Here is a 23102-nt window from a genome sequence, read left to right as displayed (position 1 = left end):
CTCTGTACTGGCTCTCCCCTGGGTCGTAACACTCTTGACACATTACCGAAGCATTCTCAGATCGACCGTGAGGGAAGATGCTTGAAGGAATCTTTATGTGGAAAGTGGGTTGAACTCCACCTTAACAGGCTTTAAACACAGAACATACCTCTGTTAAACGACGGTCTGCAGCAGCTGGTATTAATGTGTGTGAGGGACACACCTGGCTGTTTTACTGGCCACCACCACACCCCAGTGTGACCTAGGTGGAGGTTCAGAGGGTGACGGTGTCAACAACACGTCCATGGGGTCAAACCAGTGCCCAGCAGGATTGAAATGGCTCTGGAGAGCAGAGCTTGGTTTGAAGTTGTGGAACAGTGCTGGAGGTCACTGACGTAGAGCAGGGTTGAGATTCCACAGTAGAGCTGGGGGTTCTGGAGCAGAGCTGGGGCGTTGTGGAGCAGAGAACAGCAGGTCCAGGGGGGGTTGTGGGGAACGTCTAATCATGTGTTTCTGGCCACACGCCATGCATCATCTCCTAAGATGAGTGATAGAACACTTAAGGGGTGCAGACCTCTATCTCTATCACTCTTCCTCTCGCTCTTCCTCTCAGTGTCTCCTTCATTTATTCTGCTGGGAACCTCAACCATCTGTTTTGGCTTCTGTGGTTTTTGGCCGCGGACCCTCATCTTCTCCAGGACTGAGTGATTCTAGAGTCTCCTTCCATGCCCTCTCTAATTTCGAACGAGTAGAAAACAGCACACAGCTACACACATACACATACGCTGTAGTTCTGCGATTAGGGCCTCTTTGTAGCTTGGTGTGGGCTTATTGTTTTTCTCAGCTCATTAACAATAAATACAGACCATAATGAGAAGAAAAGCACCATTTAACATCTCTCGCCCACTGCATTTCCCTCATGTTGATGGAATTCCGTTGGTATCAGGTCTTGATTTGCACGCACACAATACACACTGAAATGCCACAACAAAATGGATTCCGAAAAGGGGGATTTTTAGCCTGTGTTTGGAGCGCATTACCGAATTTGACACCAGGGCCTCAGAAGTACGAGAGTGGATGTCGTCATCCCTGAGACACGAGGATTTAGTTTCAAAATATCTCTGCGCCTGACCGAGCTGTAACCAGGCAACTCTGCTCCACAAGGGACTAAACCTTGGAAGCTTTTTCTTGTTAGGCACGGTTTAAAACAGATCAGCACTTTAACTCTCTTCTGAGATGCTGACAACAAACAGCCTTTGCCAACCCCGTGATTGGCCTCACTGTCAGAGAACAGATTCAAGCGTCATCAATCATTTTAATATGAGCGCTCTGCGAGTTAATGTGGTAGAGCAAGGGCTGGATTTCCCTTCCATGTGATAGGCCAAGTCAATCACTTCATTCATGACTCACTTCTGCTGTTTGCCAGTGTGCCGCGATAGATCATCTTGTCTCGTCTGTCCGGAATCCGCACACTCTGTTCACTGTGACACTGTGTAACATCAGTCTTTTTTCTGTCTCTCTGTCTCTTTTTTCAGTGTCCAGGTCCCAGGTGTCATCGGACAAACAGGAGGCTTTGATGGAGAACGTGACCCGCATGTCAGACCGCTCCCGCCAGCTCCAGCAGACCCTGGGAGACGTCTCCACCCAGGAAGACCTCCTAGAGAACATCTGGAAGCTGGAGAACCTGTTCCAGAACCACACCGACTCCCTCCACAGGCTGAGCCTGGTGATGCAGGGCCTGGAGGCGCAGGTGAGGGCCCTGCAGAGCGGCTCCCAGCAGACAGAGGGCCTCCTGGTGCAGCTGGAGGACAGGGTGTACTCTCTGAGCAGCTCCACCCATAGGAACGTGAGTGGCCTCAGCTCAGAGCTGGCCCGGGCTTCAGTCGAGCTGCGCGAGCAGGACCGTCTCTTCCGTGACACCATGGGGCAGATGAGCAGTTTGAGGGACAAGGTGGAGGAAGTCAATTGGACGGTGGGGGCTGTCAATCACACCTTCCACAGTGACATCAGCATCCACCATCTGAAGATACAGGATCTGCAGGTGAGAGTTGGGGGTGGATCCCTCATCATTCCATTTGGAGAGGAATCACTAGACTGAAACCAATATTCCTTCTGCCAAAACTGTCTGTATATTGAGGCGCAATTCTGATGTAATTATCTCCAGAAGCCCAGTGGACTAAAGTTATAGAGGTAAGAGGCTTTCAAACGTTTTGATGACAGCATGTTAACTGCAGGTTCAGATCAGTAACATCTCGGAGGACACCACCAGCCTGTGGGTAACCCACATTCACATGGAGGCCACGCTGAAGAACGAGATGGAGATCCTCAACACCATCACTGAAGACCTCAGGCTGAAGGACTGGGAGCACAGCCTGGCACTCAGGAACCTCACGGTCCTAGAAGGTATAACAACAGCCTCACCTTAGAACAGAGACAACATAGACTTGCCTGTCCTGAAAGATAGGACACCATAGAACCTCACAAGAACCTCAATATCTCTTAAGCGTTCATACAGCAGCACCTCACCATCATGGAAAGTGAGTCAACATAAAGTATGACCTCTGGATAACCTCAATGTTGTTAAAGGTCAACATGGCAGCTCACAGGAAGCTGAGGCAACATGCTGTAGAACCTCACTGGAATCTCCCTGTCTATATAGAGACGACATCCTTAACGTACAAGAGGGTTTTTGTCTACCCAAGGACATTTTGCAATGTGAATGCAGAGTTCTAGAGAGCTGCAGATTTAGCTTCACACAGCGGGATGACAATGCAGTGATCTCACCCTGCATGGAGTAGTCACGGGTGATTGATGTGAATGTTTACTAAACGAGATGGTGAAATGCTGCATCTGTTTCACATGTGGATGGGCGGGACCGGGTTCTATCAAAGCTGGAAACAATTGCGGGTTATTTTTAGCACGGGGCTGTATACCCAGAGCCCCAGAACCAGGCTCTGTCATTGGCTTTCCAATCTACCCATTTGTTTGTCGTTAATAGAGGGCTTAGCCAGGAAAGCTGCACACCCAGTCCAGTTACCAGGGTAATTGGTGGTTTTGGTCCGTCGCACATGCCAGTCCTGACAACTTCTTGTATGTCACTTCTACCCACAGTCCAGTTTGGCAGCACTGTGTGTGTGTGTGGTGGGTGGAAGGTGGCAAGATGCCGTTATAAATCCTATTGCTTAAACACATTTGGTTGAGCTAAAGGGCTGTAGTGTTGGACTATGGCGAAGCGAGAGGCTGATTTGAGGAGAACTGGAAGTATGGAAACATGAACAGTCTCTGAGCCATTTGATTAAGTGGAACAACTTGGTGAGTGGCATGTTTGTTTTTCCAATGGAGATTCCTCTCTAGCCCACCACTCGCTGTCACCTCAACCCTGAGCCCTCACTTCCGGACAAATTATACAGTTACGTCAAACATCATCCGGAGAGATTCATTCTCCTCGGTCGGACAAAATAGGAAAGAAAGTTGGAAGTGGTTTTGGAGGAATTACTTAAAGAACTATGTACACATACACTGTAATTTCTAATAATCGAAGCACTTAAAATAAAAAAATAAAAAAAAAACATTGGTCATTTTTAATCTGTTTTCCATGATGATTCATCCAACTTGCTGTTCGCTGCTTGACACACAGACAACTTGTCCAGAACACGTGATGTGTCCAGTTGACCATGAGGGTCTGATCCCTTATACAACAGCTCACTCCGAATCATAATAACCCCTGAGAGCTCCCTGGTGGTCCCTGATCTGAGAGCAGCCAGGGGTGACCTCCTGAAGTGTTTGTGTTGAAGGCTCAGGGTTTAATGAATGGATGATTCTCAGGACTACAGGAGCCACACAGGCCTCACTAAAACAAACCAATGATTACCGGAGGCAGTTTTGCTACGACACTGGCCCCCCAAGTTGAGTCCACACACAAAAAACACACACTTGACCTCAAACACTGACCCTTCTCTGTGAGCCACTCAATCAGTGAGATGGATGTCGGTTTTCCCGATACTTGTTCTGGGAACGTGGACTGGGCGTCTGGAATCGACTGCAGCAGATCCATATCTCAACAGCGTTCAAACGTCTCAGGAACTCCTGGAACATGCCTTTGGTGCTCTGGAGAAGTTCTGATGTTGGACAAAGCAAGCCTGGGTTCTGAGAATCCCTGTGGGCTGTGTTGCGGTCCACCTTGTTGCTAACATGTGGTTCCCATTGTGGCTGGCTGGACTCTCCAAACATGCCTGTCCTCCAGTCAAGAATCTAAGAACAACAGAGCTCTGGGCAGCTGGGTTCAGACGATTAGACAAGTTTAGGACCAGACGCGAGCCTTTAGCTCGACTGTTAATTCACAGGGTGAGGTGGCGCATGAAACGACCAACACATTTAAGACACAATCTATGGGTTTACATGAACATCATACATGACCATGAAATCCTATTGTATTCCCTGAGAGGGAAGAGTGAGGTCAATTTAGAAGTGTTGTAACCATTTGTTAGTTCTACTTGAGATAATGCTTTGGGAGGTCGAAGGGTCGTTGAAGCTCATTGGGGTGGGCAAACTCACTTAATCCCTCAAGTTAAACTAGTCACAGTTTCCGTTTATTCCCTTTGTACCTGTTTACTGTTTCCAACAATGATACTAACAGCATCGTAATAACATGATGTCCTGGAGTTTGATACTGCTGTGCTCAAAAAATACGGATGTATCTACGTCTGTGCTTGTCTTCCTCAGGGCCTCCAGGACCAAAGGGGGAGAAGGGTGACACAGGCGCGCTGGGGCCCCCTGGTGTACCTGGGTTAACTGGCATGAGAGGTCAGTACCACAGCTTCCCAGGTTGTTTATTTAAGTCCACCAGAACGTTCCAGCAAAGGACCATCAGTCCTCCTCTTCAGCCGTCCGCACGTGCCCAAAGACGCGGCACAACATTTGTCACACTTCTGTCGGGGGTTCCCAGAAACACGACCGTAACTGGTGCAATCCACTGCTCCACAAGTCTAAGCCTCAAAGACCAATTTCCAGGAAGACCCCAGCCCACTCTTAGAATGTATAACCCTGTCATTAATTAGAACCGTCCAGCATTCCAAAACAACTTTTTTTGCACCTGGTCACAACTTATTGATTAGATTAGTGGTGTCACTGGTAAATTCTCCAGGATCAGTGACCAAAACCAAAGCACCTCACTTCCTTTGATCTCCCCGTCTGCAGTCTTAACATCATATCAAGCATCCCCCCTCCCCCCTCCACCCCAAGGCATCTTGGGAGATGAAGTCTGGTCACTACTTTACACATTATAGTACGCTATGCTCAGAGTGGGGTCCTCCTTAATATCCTCGATAAGATGTTGTTTTTCACTTTCTTGAAGGCAGACCACATATGGTGTCAAGAATTTAGATCAAAGTACAGTTTTCTGTGTTTGTTTCTGTGTGTGTGTGTCTGTCAGGCTTCACAGGAGAGAAAGGTTTCCCGGGGCCAAGGGGTCAGAAGGGGTCAGGAGGAGAGGACGGCATACAGGGCGATAAAGGAGACTCTGGACCTGTGGGGCCTAAAGGTATGTCTTTCATGGCAGTGTCTGTGTATATGTGTGTGTGTAATGTAATTAGGATGGACCCGTTGGATCATAGGGCCTAAAGGTATGTCTCTCATGGCAGTGTATGCGTACATGCGTGAGTGTGTTATATGATTACCCACAGCTGTGCAGTCATTTGTTGAACTATCGTCTGGACCGCTCTTCCTTTGAACCCTAGCAGGGTTCTCCATTATGTTCTCCATTTGTCTTGTGCTATCTAATGGCTTCCATCCATCCACAGTACCATCTCCTATCTACCATGCCCTTTCGGGAAGGGGGGGGGGGGGTTAGCACATCCAGAACCCCTATATATCACTTGTATCTGTTCTACCCTGCTCCTGACAACAGGCGTCCCAACCCAGGATGAATATCTATGTAGATATCTGAAATACCAGAGTGTAATTTACTTCTCATGTTATCCTTTCATCCCCCCATCCTGCTGAGGAGGGATCTCCACCCTGCCTCTGTCTGTGTCCTTCATCCTGCCAGGGAATCGTGTTCTCATTTATGGTCAAGCAAGAGAGGACACCCCCCCTGTATGGATGGATGGTACAGTGAGGCTAGCATGTGGAGTTGACCTTTATTCTCTCACCATGTGGGTATCACCATGTGGGTATCTAACTCCAACGGAATACTAAACGTAGACATTGTTCTACTTATCCCAGTGTTCCAGACATTTTACTTTGGAATGTCAATAATAGTAAATATACTCTAAATGAAAATCATTGTAATTAGTAAATGTGTTTTTTTGTGTTTTTAGTTGTTAGTTGTTGTTAGTTTTACCTTGTCTATCTTGACATTATCTTGTATTCCATTTGAGGGGTTTCTATTGGAAGTAGGGAAGTATTTCTGCTTTGGAAACTTTTGAGTTGGGAAAGATTGGATATCTGGTTTGACCACTACTTCTTCAATGTAAGGGCAGAAATACATTAGGTAACAGCAGCCACTGTAAATATTTAATCTTTTCAACTGACTGTCATAAATCTAAAAGGGCTAAGTATTTGCTAAAAACGGATTTAATATAGTATTATTCTTCGGTTGAAACGCTGACTGGATTAGAGTTTAGGTTGGTGTGCAGGATGCCATTAGTTGTGCACAGATCATCAACCATTCCATGAGTCTGGGCTATCAAACTGGGATAACTGACTGGGCTGTCAGTGTGTTTTCAAACCACCTCTGCTACTTGTACACTCCAAGGTAACCATGTCTGGAACCTCACTAGCAACGGCTTGCCAGCTGTTGTGTTTCTGTTCAGTCATCAGCCTGTGGCCGGGGGAGCCATCACTTGTTTTGTAACCAGATCCTCCTCTAACACTGGCTACTCGAGTTGCAGCACTGCCTCATCCTATTGGTCTCAAATCGGATCTTCCACAACGGGCCTATTATATTCCTGAATGTGAACTCCCAGCTGTGGAAGATCAGCGTGGCTTGGCTGGGCCGTCCTCCGCCGGAGACTCAGATTCTCAGTGGACCGATAACACAGAGAGGTTAGGGCGTGTTTGGTGCGCTGGCCTGGCCTGCGCTGCAGCCCGGCTGTTTATCTGCCAGGCCTCACAGTTGCCGAGTCCAGCTGACTCACTGAGACGAGCAGAGAGATAAAACGGGGTTAGATAAATACGATTTAGAACAACAGGGACGCCTAGCCTTTTAGTGAAGCCTGTAAAAACAACTCCGTGAAGGAGGCGAGACATGTTGTGAGGCTTATAAACCAGGACTGAAAAACTAGCCAGTCATCAACCAGCCAGCCAGCCAATCAACCAGTGTAGCCAACCAGCCAACCAGTTTCCTTCAGTGTCCAGTGGTATTAGCGGCAACGTGAAAACAGCTAGGGTTTGAATGTGGACCATATAGCTCAGAAAGAGTCTCGAGTTTATATGAGTTCCCCAGACCACCGCTAACATTACAAGGAGGATGTGGTCGCTTCTTGGCAATACCCAACCCCTCGGAGGTTCTGATTTGGTGTCACTTCTTCTTGAGCGCCCCTGTGATCAGGGCTGGGGAAACGGATTGATGAAAAGAAGGTGATGGTCATTGCGGTGCTGTTAGGGTACTTAGTCTATTATAGTAACCACGGTGGAGTTAAAAAGTCCTGGCTGGAGACACAAAGGCTAAGTTCCCACAGAGCGTAATAATAAGGCTATGAAAATTTATTGGAAGAAGTTCTGATGAACATTCTAGAGGAAACAAGCTGCACGTCTTCCTGTTTGCACAACAGTGCAGTGCAGTGCAATCATTCCGATAATACACCAACTTCTGAAATGACATGTAAAAAATTCAACACCTCAGCAGAGATGACTGTTGATGTGGACCGATGATTTAGCACCATCAGATCCAGACAGTCTTATGAATGATGGCTCCGATGGCTCAAATGATGAAGTACTCAAAGTAATCAGCAGTCGCCAGAATTTTCTCCTCCTACTCACAATTCCATTAGATCATTACTGTGGGTCCTCCTTGAAATACATGAGGTGACATACTCGGTGTTGTTTTGTAGTGATGCTACAGCACACACATTAAGGTCTCAATCTCCTATGCTAAAGACCTAGCCTAGGCTTAGCTAGCTAAAGACCTAGCCTAGACTTAGCTAGCTAAAGACCTAGCTTGCTAAAGACCTAGCTAGCTACAGGAGTGAGGCTTTGGAATGTCTAGCAGGGTTGTGACATCATGTGGAGAGGCCTTTGCTAGCCAAGGTCCTGTGTAGAACTTCCCGAAATTTCATCAATGTGTTTGTTTGATTAACATCCCCTCAGTGAGCCTTTTGTGGGTGGTTTATGGAACGCTGTTTGGACCGACCGACAAGTATTTCACAGACTAGGAGCTTCACATTTAACAAGAAAGTCTAAACAAGAAATGCTAGTTTCATAAGAATTTTACGTCAGAGAGAGATCAGATTCTACGCTCAGGGTTCTGGTTCTGGTCTTTGGACCTTTGGTTGAGGAACACAATTCCAGGACGGTCAGCAGAAGGTGAACTGACTCCAGCTCTCCCTGGGGGTTTCTCATTTCATTTCTATCTACTGTATGAATTACAGGACGAGGTGCCTATGTCTATTTCTAGGTCTATTCCTGGGTCTTCAGCTGAAAATGGGAAAATTATACAGTGTCTAAAAGAAAACAACTGGATTGGAGGGTGGGACAGAGGGAGATGTTTAATATCAGCTCTGAGGCTGGTGGTTCCGGCTTTGCTCTCAGTGTGAGGCGTACTGTAGGTTAGGGGGTTATTTTGGAGGGGCATTTAATGTTACCCAAACTGCTCCTCTCATCTGTGGCTCAGAGGTATTTCAGTCAGGTGGTTAGTCAAGACCTCAGACCGCAGTGTAGCCTCAGCCCTGTAATCGTCATGTGACCACAACAAGCCAGCCATGAAGGAGACGCTGTCTATAGAGAACACTGTTCTACGTGCCTGTTCAAGGAAAGCGCAAAGGGTCTGTAAGGGTCACTCCACTGCAATGTATACTGCCCTTGTGAAGTGATAGGTTAGAGAGATAGATGTTTAATGCTCTTTTTGCAACTTCTTCTTTCGTAACTGTCTCCCCTTTCCACCTCTCTCTCTTCCTCTCTCTCTCTCTCTCTCTCTCTCTCTCTCTGTGTGTGTCTCTCTCTCTCTCTCTCTCTCTCTCTCTCTCTCTCTCTCTCTCTCTCTCTCTCTCTCTCTCTCTCTCTCTCTCTCTCTCTCTCTCTGTTGTTTGTGTTTACCAGGTGACAGAGGAGAGAGGGGGCCGAAGGGGGCGAAGGGAGACCGGGGAGACCGAGGCGACCGAGCAGAGAAAACAGGTGAGATAAATGCTGGAGAGGTTCACAATAACAGACAGATCTCAAGTCAGAGCGACAGGTAGGCCCAAAACTTGACTGTTGGGTGTCAGTACCAAGCTACATCAACACTAACATTAGTTTAACATCACAGAGGTCTTGAAGCAGGTCCAGATCCTTCTCTACGGTCTGGCAACTTCACTAGGCAGTGACATCACCGGTTGCCGGGCAGACTCTCACAGTAAACAGCCCTGCCAGTGGATCAAACAAAGCCAATAAAGTCTTTAAAGATGCACTCGCAACAGGAATGGACCCAGAATCTGATGGAGTTAAAGATATCCACCTTCGAAGTTTCACTTATCTTTTTTTACTGCATCGGAACAGAACACGTCGTCAAACACTTGTTGTCTTTGAGCTTTGTCATAGGTTGATCTTTGTCATTTGGTGAACTGGCTCGCTGGCTTGGCTGTACTGTATTGTTTTCCTCATTCCTTGCCTGTGTCCTGCATGCAGATTGAGGTCAAGACCACAGGGTTTACCACAACAGGAGATAAAAACTCTGCAGCTGAGTGGTTTTCTCAAAAGTCAGATGCAGAATCTGCTAATGTGTTTGTGTCGTTAAATGGACATTTGTGGCCCTTATAGAGAGATATTAGGAAGAGACTGGGTTGCTAAGTGTGCGTGTGCACGTGTGTGTGTGTGTGTGTGTGTGTGTGTGTGCATGATACAGTCATGTGCTGAGCACATGCCCTAACAGGTAAATGATTCAGTGTGTTTTCAGGCAGGGAAAGAAAACAAACCTCAAGCCCCTGTGACATCACCACGGAGCTGTTCTGGAGCAAGGCTGTGTGTGTGTGTGTGTCTGTGTGTAGGTGTGTGTGTGTGTGCGCGCGTATGTGTGATGAGAACTGGAGCAGAGTTGTGGCAGACTGACAGCCCCACATATTTGAATCAGAGCTCTGGCCATTAGGCACAAGTCCTATAGCCAGAGTCTCTTGACATACATATGTGGTTGATGTGCAGTGTGTGTGTGTAAAGTTTACCTACAATAGGCATTTACACACACACACACACTCTTGTCACATACACATCTCAGATGTCAACTGTACCTAGCCTAGCAGTGTGAGAGTGAGAGGGGTTGCAGTCCGACCTACAACCCATATATAACTAAACTGACAAGCTGTTAAACATCAGACACTCTAGTGTCTGTCTGGTAATTGACCTGACATCCCCACCCCCCACACACACCCCCAACACACACACATCCAACACACGTACATGCACACCAATCCTGGCGCCCAACTTTGATACCCTGTCACTGTCTCCAAGGCTACTGTAGTTCTCCAGCGTTGTCAGGCTTTGTCAGGTTTTACCTTGATGTAGTACCAACTCACACACCTCACCTCACACACACATCTCATTCACCTCACACACACACACACCTCACACACCTCATTCACCTCACACACACACACACCTCACACACACATCTCATTCACCTCACACACACACACACCTCACACACCTCACACACTCACACACCTCATTCACCTCACACACACACACACCTCACACACCTCATTCACCTCACACACACACACACACACACACACACACCTCACACACCTCATTCACCTCACACACTCACACACACTCACACACCTCATTCCCCTCACACAAACACTCACACACCTCATACACACACACCTCACACACCTCACACACACCTCATGCACTTACACACAGTTTGACAAACCAACACTCTTACACACAGTTAGATAAACCAACACAAACACAGTTAGACCAACACACTAATATCGGCAGGACACACAGTCAAAGATGGACACACACCCCCGCCACCCCACATAAACAAAGAGAGATGGCAAGAAAAAAAGACAAGGGAGGGAGGGAGAGAGAGAGAGAGAGAGAGAGAGAGAGAGAGAGAGACAGGTTAAAAAGAGAGAGAGAGAGAGAGAGAGAGAGAGAGAGAGAGAGAGAGAGAGAGAGAGAGAGAGAGAGAGAGAGAGAGAGAGAGAGAGAGAGAGAGAGAGAGAGAGAGATGTACAACAAGGCTCAGAAGTTCACAAGCTGCCAGAATGTTAGGATACTGCATGCACAGTCTGTGCTGAGGGGAAGGGTGTAGAGTGATCCTAGAAAATCCCCTTTGAGATACAATAAAGCGAGTCTCTCACATAATGACGGATCGTTGTCTTCAGCTAGGCCCTAGCTGCTAGGGGTTTTAAAAACAGTTAGGGTTCACAAACGGTCCATGAAATAAATAAGACATTCATAAACACTGCACAGAAATATACAGTCCATTTGGCCTTGTTTAAAATGGATATTGACGTTTTGTAAGTTATCTTCTTGGCCATATGTTCTCTGAAGCAGCTGACTGAAGGGAGCAGAGGAAGGGAGCGGTGAAGGGTCCTGTCTTTCTGTCTACAGCTTGACTGCAAAGGTTTGAGTGGTGCCGGTGATTTGGTTGCATCTCCCTAGTGACTTGTCGTCCACATGGGATCGGGGAAAAGAATGTTTTCATTTAGCAGGGGCTTTTCCAAAGCAACGTACAGATATGGATTTGAACCCGTGACCACATGATCTGCTGTCAAGTGCTCTAACCACTGAGCTAAACCTATCCCCCAGGACATCATGCCAAGCAAATGTAGATATGGTTCCCTCTCCAAGTGCCCAAAACAAGCTAAAAACGGATTACTTCAGCAAGTTTTAGTGGCAGTATTAGGGCAGCTAATCACAGTCCTGATGACAGGCAGCACAGCAGAGGAGACTCCAGCCTCTCTCCTCGCCAAAAACACATATTAAGGGAGCCAGCCGGGGGGAATGTTCTGACTGGCTTCTTCAGGTCTATTTCTCTCCTAGGCCCCAGCATGACAGCTATTCTGGAGTAAATACCCCAGTTGTGAAACTGGGGATGGATGTTATCGGGCTTACTAAGAGAGGAAGAGACCGCCAGAGAGAGAGACAGAAAGATATTCTCTGGTTTTCATTAAACTGTCTGAACAATTAACCAGACTGTCGTCGACCCATGGGTATTCACTGTCTAACCCTAATGCACAGGGAAAGTACCGCCAGGCAAAGATGTTTGTGTTTGTGTGTGAGTTGTGCTTTTTTGTGCGTGCATCTGGATTGATTAATATGGGAAAGCTGTCCAAACCCTGTGGTGTACCTGTTTTGTGTTTAAATGGCTGAAACCACAACTCAATATGCCCTCTCCTCCTGCTCTCTCTTCTGCTACCTCTCCAAACCTCCTCTCCTCCGAAGTTATATTCTTTCTTCCTCAAGTTGATATCCATCTGTACACTCATGAACTATCATGTGCAGAGGTTTTTTTCTACGACACCGACCGACCTTGAGCTGTTCACGAGGGTTACTCTGTTTATCAGGCCTAAGATGAACAATAACACACGTCCACACGCGTCGAGTTAGCAAGATAGGCGGCGGCCATGTTTTCACAAATGGAGCTCAGATAGCGCAGGGAAAAATGAATGAGGTCATAAGTCATAGCATGACTAAATCTCTTGTCTCCCGCTCAGTATATCTTTAAGAAGTGGTCATGCTGTATGCGGTTTAATTTCCTGCTGCATCATGCATCTCTGCTCTGGTTTCATTGTTGTGCTTCGTCCGTAGACGAATGACCACAGCATTTTAGTAGTGCTGATTCTCTCACCCTGTAACACTATTACAACGTGGATATATACCTGTCTGGTTCTGGAACACTCTATGACCATAACACACAGATGCACATACACGCCTGCGTGTATATAGATACAGTACACACACACCTAGACGCACACACTGTACAGCCATTTAACATAACTCTTCTCATATTCTCTCACTTGTATTTCTCATTTCCTCTGTTTCCTGCCAGGCTGTATATCATGCGTTATGGCTGGTTAGTGGCAGGGACATTAGCCACATCTTCCTGTGAAGTAAGTGTCTGCGTTAAATACAGCCAGGGTTTACTTCATAGTCCCAGAGCAGGAAGGTCCTCGTCTTGAACGTTTTAGAAACTTCTAGGAACTCTTACACACCATTTTGTTGAGCAGTCTCACAAGCCCGACTTACCCAGCGTCATGGAGCCGACCAGCTAAATACTTATTTAGCACTAGCGTTGCTACCTGCATATACCTACAGCTGGCAGCTCTGCTCTGTTTTGCTCCTAGATTCAGACCTAGCCCTGGTAAATTGTAGAGCTAGCTAACTACTACACTTCTGCTGTGTGGGAAGGGCGTGCAAAAATACAGGAGCACACCCCATAATTTCACCAGAAATTGTACCTTCCCTAGTTGTTCTTATTGTTGTTCTTTTTGTTCTTCACTTTAAGAGCAGGGTTCTCTGACCTGTGGGAGGAATGTTGTAGAGAACGTGTGTGTTCCAGTTGTGTCTGAATGTTAGGCCTGTGGCCATCTATTGCAGACCACCTTTTAAGCTGTGGACCTCAAAAGCCGCAGCACTTGTGTCTTCCGATTCCACCGATTTCCTTCTTTGACTCTTTCTCTAACACCCTCCCTGTCTCGATCTCTGGCACGGACCAGAAGTACAACAAGAGAAACCTTGTGCTATTATTGACAGATCCACTGTTTGTCACATTTGACCTTAGCAGCCAGTACTGGAGCACCAGTAGAGCAGCACTAGAACTGAAGAGGAACAACAGAGTAGAGAAACAGTGCAGCATTGAAGAAGCACGCCACATCCTCCCTTTGGGTAAACCAGGGAACACAGAGGGATTTAATGAGGGCAATGACTAAACGTCCACAGGTCCTCTTATCGTCAGTTTAAGGAGTGCTAATAGCTCTGCTGTGATCTTTTCCGCGCCTCTACTGCTCTGTGTACGGATGAAAGTGTTCATCCCTGACAGATAGTTCTCTCAGCCGTTACTGCAGACCAAATCCCTCCTGACACACTGAGGGTTCTGCCTGCCTGCTGTCTTCCAACACACACACACACACACACACACACACACTCTCCTACTCACTCACGACACAGCTGGTTCTGATCAGGCCGATGGGCTGCATGTCTTTCTCCCTGTGCAGCGCGGGCCAAGAGAACACTTCCACCGCTGCAGCACATCTGCTACACATTTAACACATGTTCCTCTCCTCTCCCTCTCTTCTGTACCTTAGCTTTTCTTCGATTCGCCATCCTGTCCTCTCCTCCGTTCTCCTCCCTGCACTTTCCCTCTCATCTCCTCTGTTCTCTTCTCCCTTGTATACCTTTCTTTTGATTCCCCTTGCTGTCCTACCCTCTCTTCTCCTCCCCTCCGCTCTTTTCTCCTCCCCTTCCCACTTCCTTCTATACCTTTGCTTTGCTTCAATTCCCCCTCCTGTCCTCCGCTCTCCTCTCCTTCCCTCGTCTCTCCTCTCCCTTCTACACCTTTCCTTTATTTTTCGATTCCCCCTCCTGTCCTGTCCTCGGTAACAGAAGGTAGAAAGTCAGAGAGTATTCTCGTCACCTTCTTCCTGTTGTCCTTAAGCACACAGATCCTCTAGTCTCCAGCAAGCTATCCAGGTCAGCACCAGACCGAAATCATCTCCCCCTTTTCTCTACTCTTGGACAAACAAACTTGATGGAATTCAGTCTATTTGTTTACGTCGCCGAAATGAAAGAGTGAAGCCGCCGTAAACAATGTGTGCTTTTTCAGTGTTTTACAAGTCAGGCTAGATTTTGTGGTCCCCCCCCTCACTAGTCTATTGTTATGCTTTGAAATGAGTTAATCAAAGAGCCATGGTCATACTCGTCGTGTGTGTGTGTGTGTGTGTGTGTGTGTGTGTACGTGTCCCAGTGGAGGAGACTCTGGTGCGCCTGGTGAATGGATCAGGACCCCACGAGGGGCGCGTGGAGGTGTTCCACGAGCGGCGCTGGGGGACCGTGTGCGATGACGTCTGGGACAAGACAGACGGAGACGTGGTGTGCAGGATGCTGGGATACCAAAGAGCCACCGAGATCCACAAGACGGGACGATTTGGACAAGGTGAGGGGACGAGGACAGATAAGCTGTTTATTTGTCGCAGGTACATGTCTTCTCCGGTTAACTCCTCATACCAAGCAGAGGGACGTAAAAAGCTTGACGAAATCCAGAAGATTCTCTGAGGAAAGTTCACATTTGCGTAAGGGAGAGACACTGAGAGCATGGGGATATATTTCCAGTTTACAATGGGCCAACTTACAGTTCTTTACTTTGACATAGTGCTGTACATGAATATATCATCCAATTTACCACTGAACGACTACAGTAAATATGTATAATAGACTTCTTACATGGAAGTGGACATATATTTTTCCCCATTTGTTTTCGTAATTGTTAGTTTTTTTTATGGCGGGTATTAAGAGCATGCAGCTCTCGTATGCGGTGGAGATTAACATAAAGTTTTTATGGGGATAAGGCAAGCTAGCCAAATGCCATCAAACTCTGTCCCAGCGGTCATATCCGTCTGCTCTTAAACTGACCTACTTTCCCTCGCTCATCACCTTCATGACATCACTCTCTTCGTCAGTCGCGCGCCAAGGCCAATCAACATGTTATGGTGCATTATTTTACATTCGTCTGGAAAAATGAGGTGAAAAAAACATTTCTGATTACAAAAGTCATATTTTACTTTAGAATGAACTGTAATTGATAGCAGCTAGCACACACAAACATAGCATGAGCTAAATTGACCCAAACACTGCAGTCTTAGCAAGCAAAAACATTTACTATGGGCTAGGTAATCTTATCTGCCCTTTGCTAACGTTGTACACAATAACATCTGCACTATCAAGCCATGAGCAGACCCTGTGCTGCCCCAGCGCAAACCAACTTCTGTGCTAGTTAGCTACAAACTGCCCGGTGCCAGGTTTCCTGCCTCACGTTGTCTTCATGTTCACACTGGTCTGCAGTGTTTTGCAGTTGTTTTTCTTCTTCTAATCCTCCCAGTCCTAAATACGCTGGAAAGAGAGGAGGAAGTCAGAACACACAAAGAGAATATCCGCCAGACTTCTGACGGAACACGTTGCTCACGCTCTGTGCGTTCTGGGCAGCTCTGGATTTTGGGGTTTCCATGACTTAAGGAATAGTCAGTGTTCCATTTTTCTCTGCTCCAGTTGCATGTGGGCTTGTTGGACAGATCACTTGGATATCATATACACCCAAACATTCTGTCTGTGAACTATTCTCTTGGCATGGTTGACTGTATCATGGCTGAATAGGAAACATATACAATTGACTTACTAGCATGCTCTATGACAACCCCTCAGCTTCGGTTCCCATGGGAGAAGGCTCACTTATTTGTCCCTAAAGATTGGCTCATGAGTGTGGAGCATGGGCCTTCTGATTGGCCGATCTGGGTCTCTGGGATTGAGTCTCTGGCAGGGTTCTCTCCATCAGCTTGCACATCTGCAAACTCTCAAGGTAGAGAGGGAGAGAGAAAGGGACTGATTCAGGTTGATTAAAAGCATATTGGGCTTTTGCGGATGCATTGTTGCCAGCTCTTCAGTACCCCTGCAGGAAAACCAAAAATGAATATGTGAAAAACAAAACAGGATAAAAACAGATTGGTCTTGTTGGAAATTATGAAACATCTAAATGATGTACAACATGCAATGATGCTATAAAGATCAACTTGAAACACTACTCCAGTAGATGACAGAAATTGACCATAATAGATGTCCTGAAACCATTGCAACCATCCATCATATGTATAATGTGTTCCTCATTAATCTGGGTTCATGGATCTGATTGATGTTGAACTTTCCAAACCATGTTATTGTTTTCATGACATTTGCATTCATTTGACCAAATGTCACTCTGCCTTGTGTGTTTTAACCCCAAAACACTTCCCCGGTTCTGAGCCATTCTCAGCTCTGACTTCACAGGTTCACAGAAATAGACAGATTGGACTTCAGTTTGGATCGTTCTGTCTATGGGATCCCACCAACAACCCCCCCCCCCCTCCCCCACCTCCATGATCTGTGGGTGGTTGTTTAGGGCAGGGGTTCTCAAACCGTTTGGGGCCAGGGACCCCTTATAGGGGAGAACATTTTCCAAGGACCCCCCCCCCCCCCCACCATAATCGTGACATCCATTCAGCACACCCTTTGTGCTCTTAAATGGACACAATATGCTTGTTTTATTGGTGCAAATGGTCACCCATCTGCAGATTATTATATCACTATTTAAAAATTGTATAATTTATGGCAAATTATTTTGCGGACCCCCTGGCTATGGCTCGCGGACCCCTAGGGTTCCGGGGACTCTGCTTTGAGAATCACTGGTTTAGGGGGATATGACCTCTTGCTCTGACCCCATCAAATTTGATGGGTACAGCCCTTTCTGCAAGTAGTGACACAAATGCCTTTACTGCTGCTTGCGGGGTCAACACCTGAGACTCATAACCTTAACCGTCACAGAAAAGAAAGAAAAGCTTGTGAAAAACCCTCACAGGAGAGAGAAAGAAAACTGCGGACAGAGTTGGAAGGCCGCAGAGGGAAAGTGTGAGGCTGTCGGAGACAACAGGAGTCCAGAGGAGTGATGAGGCATTCCTGAGGAGTGAGGAAACATCTTAGACGGAGGGACACAAGGTTGAATCCTGCACAGAGACAGAGAAACACCCCACGCCACGGTGCACACACGGTGCCTCAGACAGCAAAAGGCACGACTGATTGGCTGCCTCCATCTTAACTACAGCACAACCGTAAAATCAGTTCCACTTGGAACCAAGGAATCAAAGAGAGATGGGGAGTAGGCACCTAAATAGAGAGGACGAGGGTGGAGGAGGGAGAAGGAAGTGAGTTTAAGTGTATTTTGTCACTGCCACGGTAAAGCTCATCAAAGGCAGCTTTATATGAAGTCCTCTTGCTAAGGGGGCCCTTCAAGGGGGACTCCAAACTTCCCTCCTTGCTGCCCGCACTCTGAAAGATTGAAACCAAGTGTAGCAACTGAGAGGGAGACGTGAGGAGAGAGAAGGCAGCGAGGATGAGGCAAATGACAGACCTTTCATGACGCAAATCTTGAACAAAGAATGGTGGGATGGGGAGGTTGTTGTTGTACTGACTCTCAGGGCCCCACCTGCTTTCCCCTCTCTCCCCCATCATCCCCTACCTACCCACCCCCTCGCCACCAGGTACTGGTTTGATCTGGATGGATGACGTGGCGTGCCTTGGGACAGAGGACTCCATCCACCAGTGCCAATTCTCAGGCTGGGGCAAAACCAACTGTGGACACGTTGAGGACGCGGGGGTGACCTGCGCCACCTAGCATGAGTTTCAGCAACACACACACACACACATGGCATGCTTACACACACACACATCTTCCCTTCACCACACTAAACGTACTCCACAATCCTAACACCACCGACTTGCACACTTACACACGTGTTGTCTCTAAATGTATGTCCTGGTACAGACTTTGAGGATGCTGTGTAAAATGCAGCAGCAACTACCGTTTTGTGTATCACTCTCTGAGGGCCTTGTGTAACCTTTGGAGAGTCGGGACTGTAGGACTGCACACACACCGCCATCTTAGCTTTGGGAACGTTCACTTAAACACTGAGGGATGAAACCACAACGGACAATAGGACATAGTCCGCCACCCTTGCCAAGGACTGGCGACCCGAGGACGCTAACGTGGATGCTAACTTTCCCTCCATACCAACGCCTGCTCTTTACTCTCCTCTGTGCATGCTGAAACATCGCTGGTGGGGATGCCTCCCTCAGCTGAATCCTGTTTAGCGCCCCGAATCGGCCGCTGAAAAAAAGGTTCATCCACCGACAAGCGTTGATGGATGAAGCGATGACAAGAGGGAGAGGAGAGGAGCCCAGCGAGGAGAAAGCGAAAAGACAGAACAATCGGTGCTGTGTTGCGAGGCATCGGCGATGGTTGTCTGTGAGATTTATGAGAGCATGTCCGTCGAGGCTTCCTTCACTCAGCCCGCGGAGCGGAGGAACTCCAGGGGGATGACTCTGGGTCCTCTCTGCTGGCTCATTGTTACTGTGCTCCCCGCGCTTCTTTATGTCTCTCTGTTTCTGCCTGTCGCTCATTCTCTCTCTGTCTTCATCCTCGGCTTCACTCGCAGGGGTTTTGAGAATCAGCTCAAAACACTACCACCTCTTTCCATCTCTTTTTCCGTCTGTTCTCTCTCTCTCTCTCTCTCTCTCTCTCTCTCTCTCTCTCTCTCTCTCTCTCTCTCTCTCTCTCTCTCTCTCTCTCTCTCTCTCTCTCTCTCTCTCTCTCTCTCTCTCTCTCTCTCTCTCTCTCTCTGGCTTTAGTTGCAGGGTAGTTTAGACTAGCGTTAGGTTTATGTATGGAAACCATGACTCTGACCACAAGAGCAGACAGATGACAAGCCCAGGCTCGGTGATGGAAGGGGAAGGGAAGTCAAATGTGCCTGGTCACACTAAGGTTTCTCACAGGCAATGGAATGGACGGATCAAAACAAGCTCGATAGCGTCATAAACTATGCAGTGCTTTCACACGTCGAGCCGTCGAGGGGAATGGCCGTGGGCTGGTCGCCTTCATGTCTCTTTCTCCGATGAAATGGAGCCATGGTTTAAACACACCTCACATGCAGATGCAGCCACACATGCACACACACTAGACACATTCTCTGTGTTTTTGTGATTCGTTTTTTCATTTTGGCAAAGTCCTGTTGGCTCCAGCCAGCCTTTCCCTAACAGCCTGTCTGAGTGTGCTGCTCTGGAGGTGTACAGACAATAGCTCTCCTGCTTACTGAGACAACAGCCAAAGACAACACACACACACCCAGATAGTAGTTGTACTGGCAACAATGCAATTGTAGATTTACAGTCTTTGCTAGGTTCTTGTCAGGAGAAAGAGAAACATGGTGACTGAAATTCTCTCCAAATATTTTCTTAGGAATAACGTACAGAAGGGGGGGGGTGATCACTTCTGGAGTCTTGCCGTCTCTGATATTGAACAGTTCGTACTGAGGTGATTATGATACAACACAATTGTGAACAACGTGATACTTTCCAAATGAGCACAGCCGAATGCAAAAGAATACAACATGTTTGAGACACGCTGCCTCGCAATGTATCCTCTCTCTTTCTTTCCACTTCATCTTCATTTCTCTTTCTGCTTTCATACATCTGGTGTGTGAACCCAAAGCTCCCCTATTCAGAAACGACCTATGAAACATCGGCGTCCAGAACTGGCCTATCAAATATCTTGCCGATGAGAGGGTGATGGGTGCAATACTGAGATAGCACCAGTCTGATTGTCCATGCCTTGATACAGTACGTTACCCTGGCAGATTTGACCATGTATTTGATCTGATGCACAGCTAATCTGGTCGGGCTGTGACCTTGGGACTTGATGGAGCAAAAATGGAACAGCCAGAGGCTGAGCAATAAGTATGTCAAAATAAAGGGATAACACTTCACCAGCAAAGTTTGTTTGAAATATCTGTGACACAATTACATTTTTGCATACGTTTACTTTAACTCAATTGAGGTAACTCGTCCAGGGGAATCCATAAATCATGGTTATGGAGACCAACTTTATAGTATTCTGTGTTCCATGAGTTTTTTTACGGTTTGGATTGTAGTCCAATCCCACTTGTTTGTTTGTGTGGGAGTGTAAATATGGGTTTCTCCCTGTGCTGGTCATAACAAGACACCTGGGCTTTCATGGAGGGGATGAACAAAGTGAAAGCAGAAGAATACATTATGTGATATACCCTTACAACAGTTTCTCTGTGAATACTATTCCTGTGTTGTTTTGTACCCGGTTTTCATGTACTGCTGATTAAAGTGAGTTTGTTTATACACATGGACCTGGTTATTCCTGATTGATGATAGGGGAGAGAGCCAGAGAAGGGATGGATAGATGGGAAGGGGGAGAGACAAAGAGAGAGAACAAGAAGAGAGAAACAGCTGAATACATAGCAGAGGACCAGTTGCCCTCGGTAACTCAGACATCAGAGGAAACAGGTGAGGAGAGAGGGGAAGCTGGCTATGACATCGACTTGATTGACAGCTGAGGAACAATTACCTGAAAGTGTTTCCACATGCGGGACTGATATAGAAGGGATGGCCTCCGGAACGCACACTCACTCACACACACACCTCTCCTTCCCTCTCTCACACACGTGCAGATATTGGCCTCCACAGTACCTGACCACCTGCACACATTGCACGATGACAGGAGAGAACCAAGCCAGTACTAAGCGGAAGACATTTAAACTCCTTTAATCAACTTTACCATTGGAGGTTAAAAGTGCAGGCGTCGTTCTCCCATTGTGAAATGTTTAAATTGTAATGCTACAATTGACTCACTCACAGTGCTCTGCAGGAACGCACATGCACTCACACACACTCTAACACAATACCATAGAGGTTTGTGGTGAAATAATGGGCCTCTTTTCATTAGGGTCAAAACTCAGGGGAAGAACGAAGAAAGAACAGCTTCGGCAATCAGCACTGATCTGAGTCTTAGCATACGTTTCCCAAATTGATGTTTTGAAATACTGCTCTATACTACGTCCCCCATAACCCTTTGAGGCTCTTTCTGGACAGCATCAGTTCCCCATTAGCCCTCCTCCCCTGCCAGGCTAGCCAGGCACTGCAGGCTAATGTACACTACTGAGAGTAATCTCAGGCCTCTGACCTGGGACTTCCTGTAGACATAGTTCTTCTTCCTGTCTGTCAGAGTAAATGATCAATTGCACATATGAACATACCGGGAGGCCACATATAGAAGAAGTGGAATGGAACCAGGTTTGAAAAATAGGATAACTATAATGACGATGAAGCTCTCCTGGAGTTGATGGTAGATGCTGAAGAATCCAGGGTTCAATTCAACAATGTAAACATGTCAAACTTTTGGAACAATGTGCTATTGAATATTCTAAAAGCATTGAAACCTGCATAAGCCTCCTGTACCAAATGAAACAATAAAAGTAAACATTGTCCGTCTAATGGGTTCAGTTATTGGAAACATATTTCAGATGATACATGCGGTTGTCCGACTTCTGTCAGAATGTGATTGTGACAGAGGACAGCTTGTACCGTCTGTGTTTGGGACCACTTAGTGGTTTGACCAGGGATTAAACCTCCCTCTTTTTCTTTCTGTCGTTCTATGCCTCTCATCCTCTTTTCTCTCAGTATCTTGTGACTCCGTCATTCTCCTTTACTCCGTCTCTTTCTATAAACCCAACCACAACATGAGGCCAAAGCAAGTTACATGAGCTCATATCCCTTGAGGGTTTGTTTTCTAACCAGAAACAGCTCTCTTTATATTAAACCGTTGTCCCACAATATCTGTTCCATCAAAAGAAAAAAGGATAAGAAACAACGACTTAATGGTAACCTTACCCACCTTAAGACGCTGATATTACTCAAAGAACTTCAGTATGCAAACCAGGGACAACCAACACACACACACACCATCTACATTAACACAGTAGTGATGTTTTTCAATTCACGTAGCCAGTTCTAATTTGCACCATCACAGTAAACGGCGCGTCTTGTTTCTCCAGCAGCAGTGCAGGAACACTGTCCTAACCTGCTGAGACTCCACTTTAACTAAATTGAGTACGTATTAAAATATGTACGTATGGGTCACTAATAATTGCGCCTTCATACTGCAAATTAGACCTAATTTAGTTGTAATGGCCTTGCGTCTGTCATCTTCCACAGAAGCACCACGTCTGACCTCTGCTGGTGTGATTGCTGCAATTCACCTAATTAAACTATTCAAGAGACGATGTTGTACACTTTTTAGATATGCGAAAAACCAGTGTGATTTACAAGTAAATTAAATAAGGAAAAGTATAACTGCATAGCCGTAACAATATTTTTTT

The 23102-nt window shown here is 46.7% G+C and overlaps 1 protein-coding gene across 2 annotated transcripts in view; it reads left to right on the top strand.

Moving 5' to 3' along the window:
* The window catches only part of scara5 (scavenger receptor class A, member 5 (putative)), a 47922-nt gene extending 26852 nt beyond the window's left edge, over positions 1-21070 (top strand). For both annotated transcript variants that reach the window (XM_084700052.1, XM_084700051.1), the window contains exons 4-10: positions 1515-2020; positions 2214-2382; positions 4702-4782; positions 5411-5518; positions 9235-9309; positions 15086-15274; positions 18402-21070. In XM_084700052.1, the coding sequence (XP_084556178.1) occupies positions 1515-2020; positions 2214-2382; positions 4702-4782; positions 5411-5518; positions 9235-9309; positions 15086-15274; positions 18402-18535 (1262 nt within the window). In that variant the 3' untranslated portion in view covers positions 18536-21070. The remainder of the gene's footprint in view (positions 1-1514; positions 2021-2213; positions 2383-4701; positions 4783-5410; positions 5519-9234; positions 9310-15085; positions 15275-18401) is intronic.
* The last annotated feature ends 2032 nt before the right edge of the window (positions 21071-23102 follow it).

This window comes from Hypomesus nipponensis, chromosome 6, assembly GCF_054491055.1.
Source record: "Hypomesus nipponensis isolate SF chromosome 6, ASM5449105v1, whole genome shotgun sequence".
Lineage (NCBI taxonomy): Eukaryota > Metazoa > Chordata > Actinopteri > Osmeriformes > Osmeridae > Hypomesus > Hypomesus nipponensis.
This window is presented reverse-complemented; position numbering and strand designations above follow the sequence as displayed.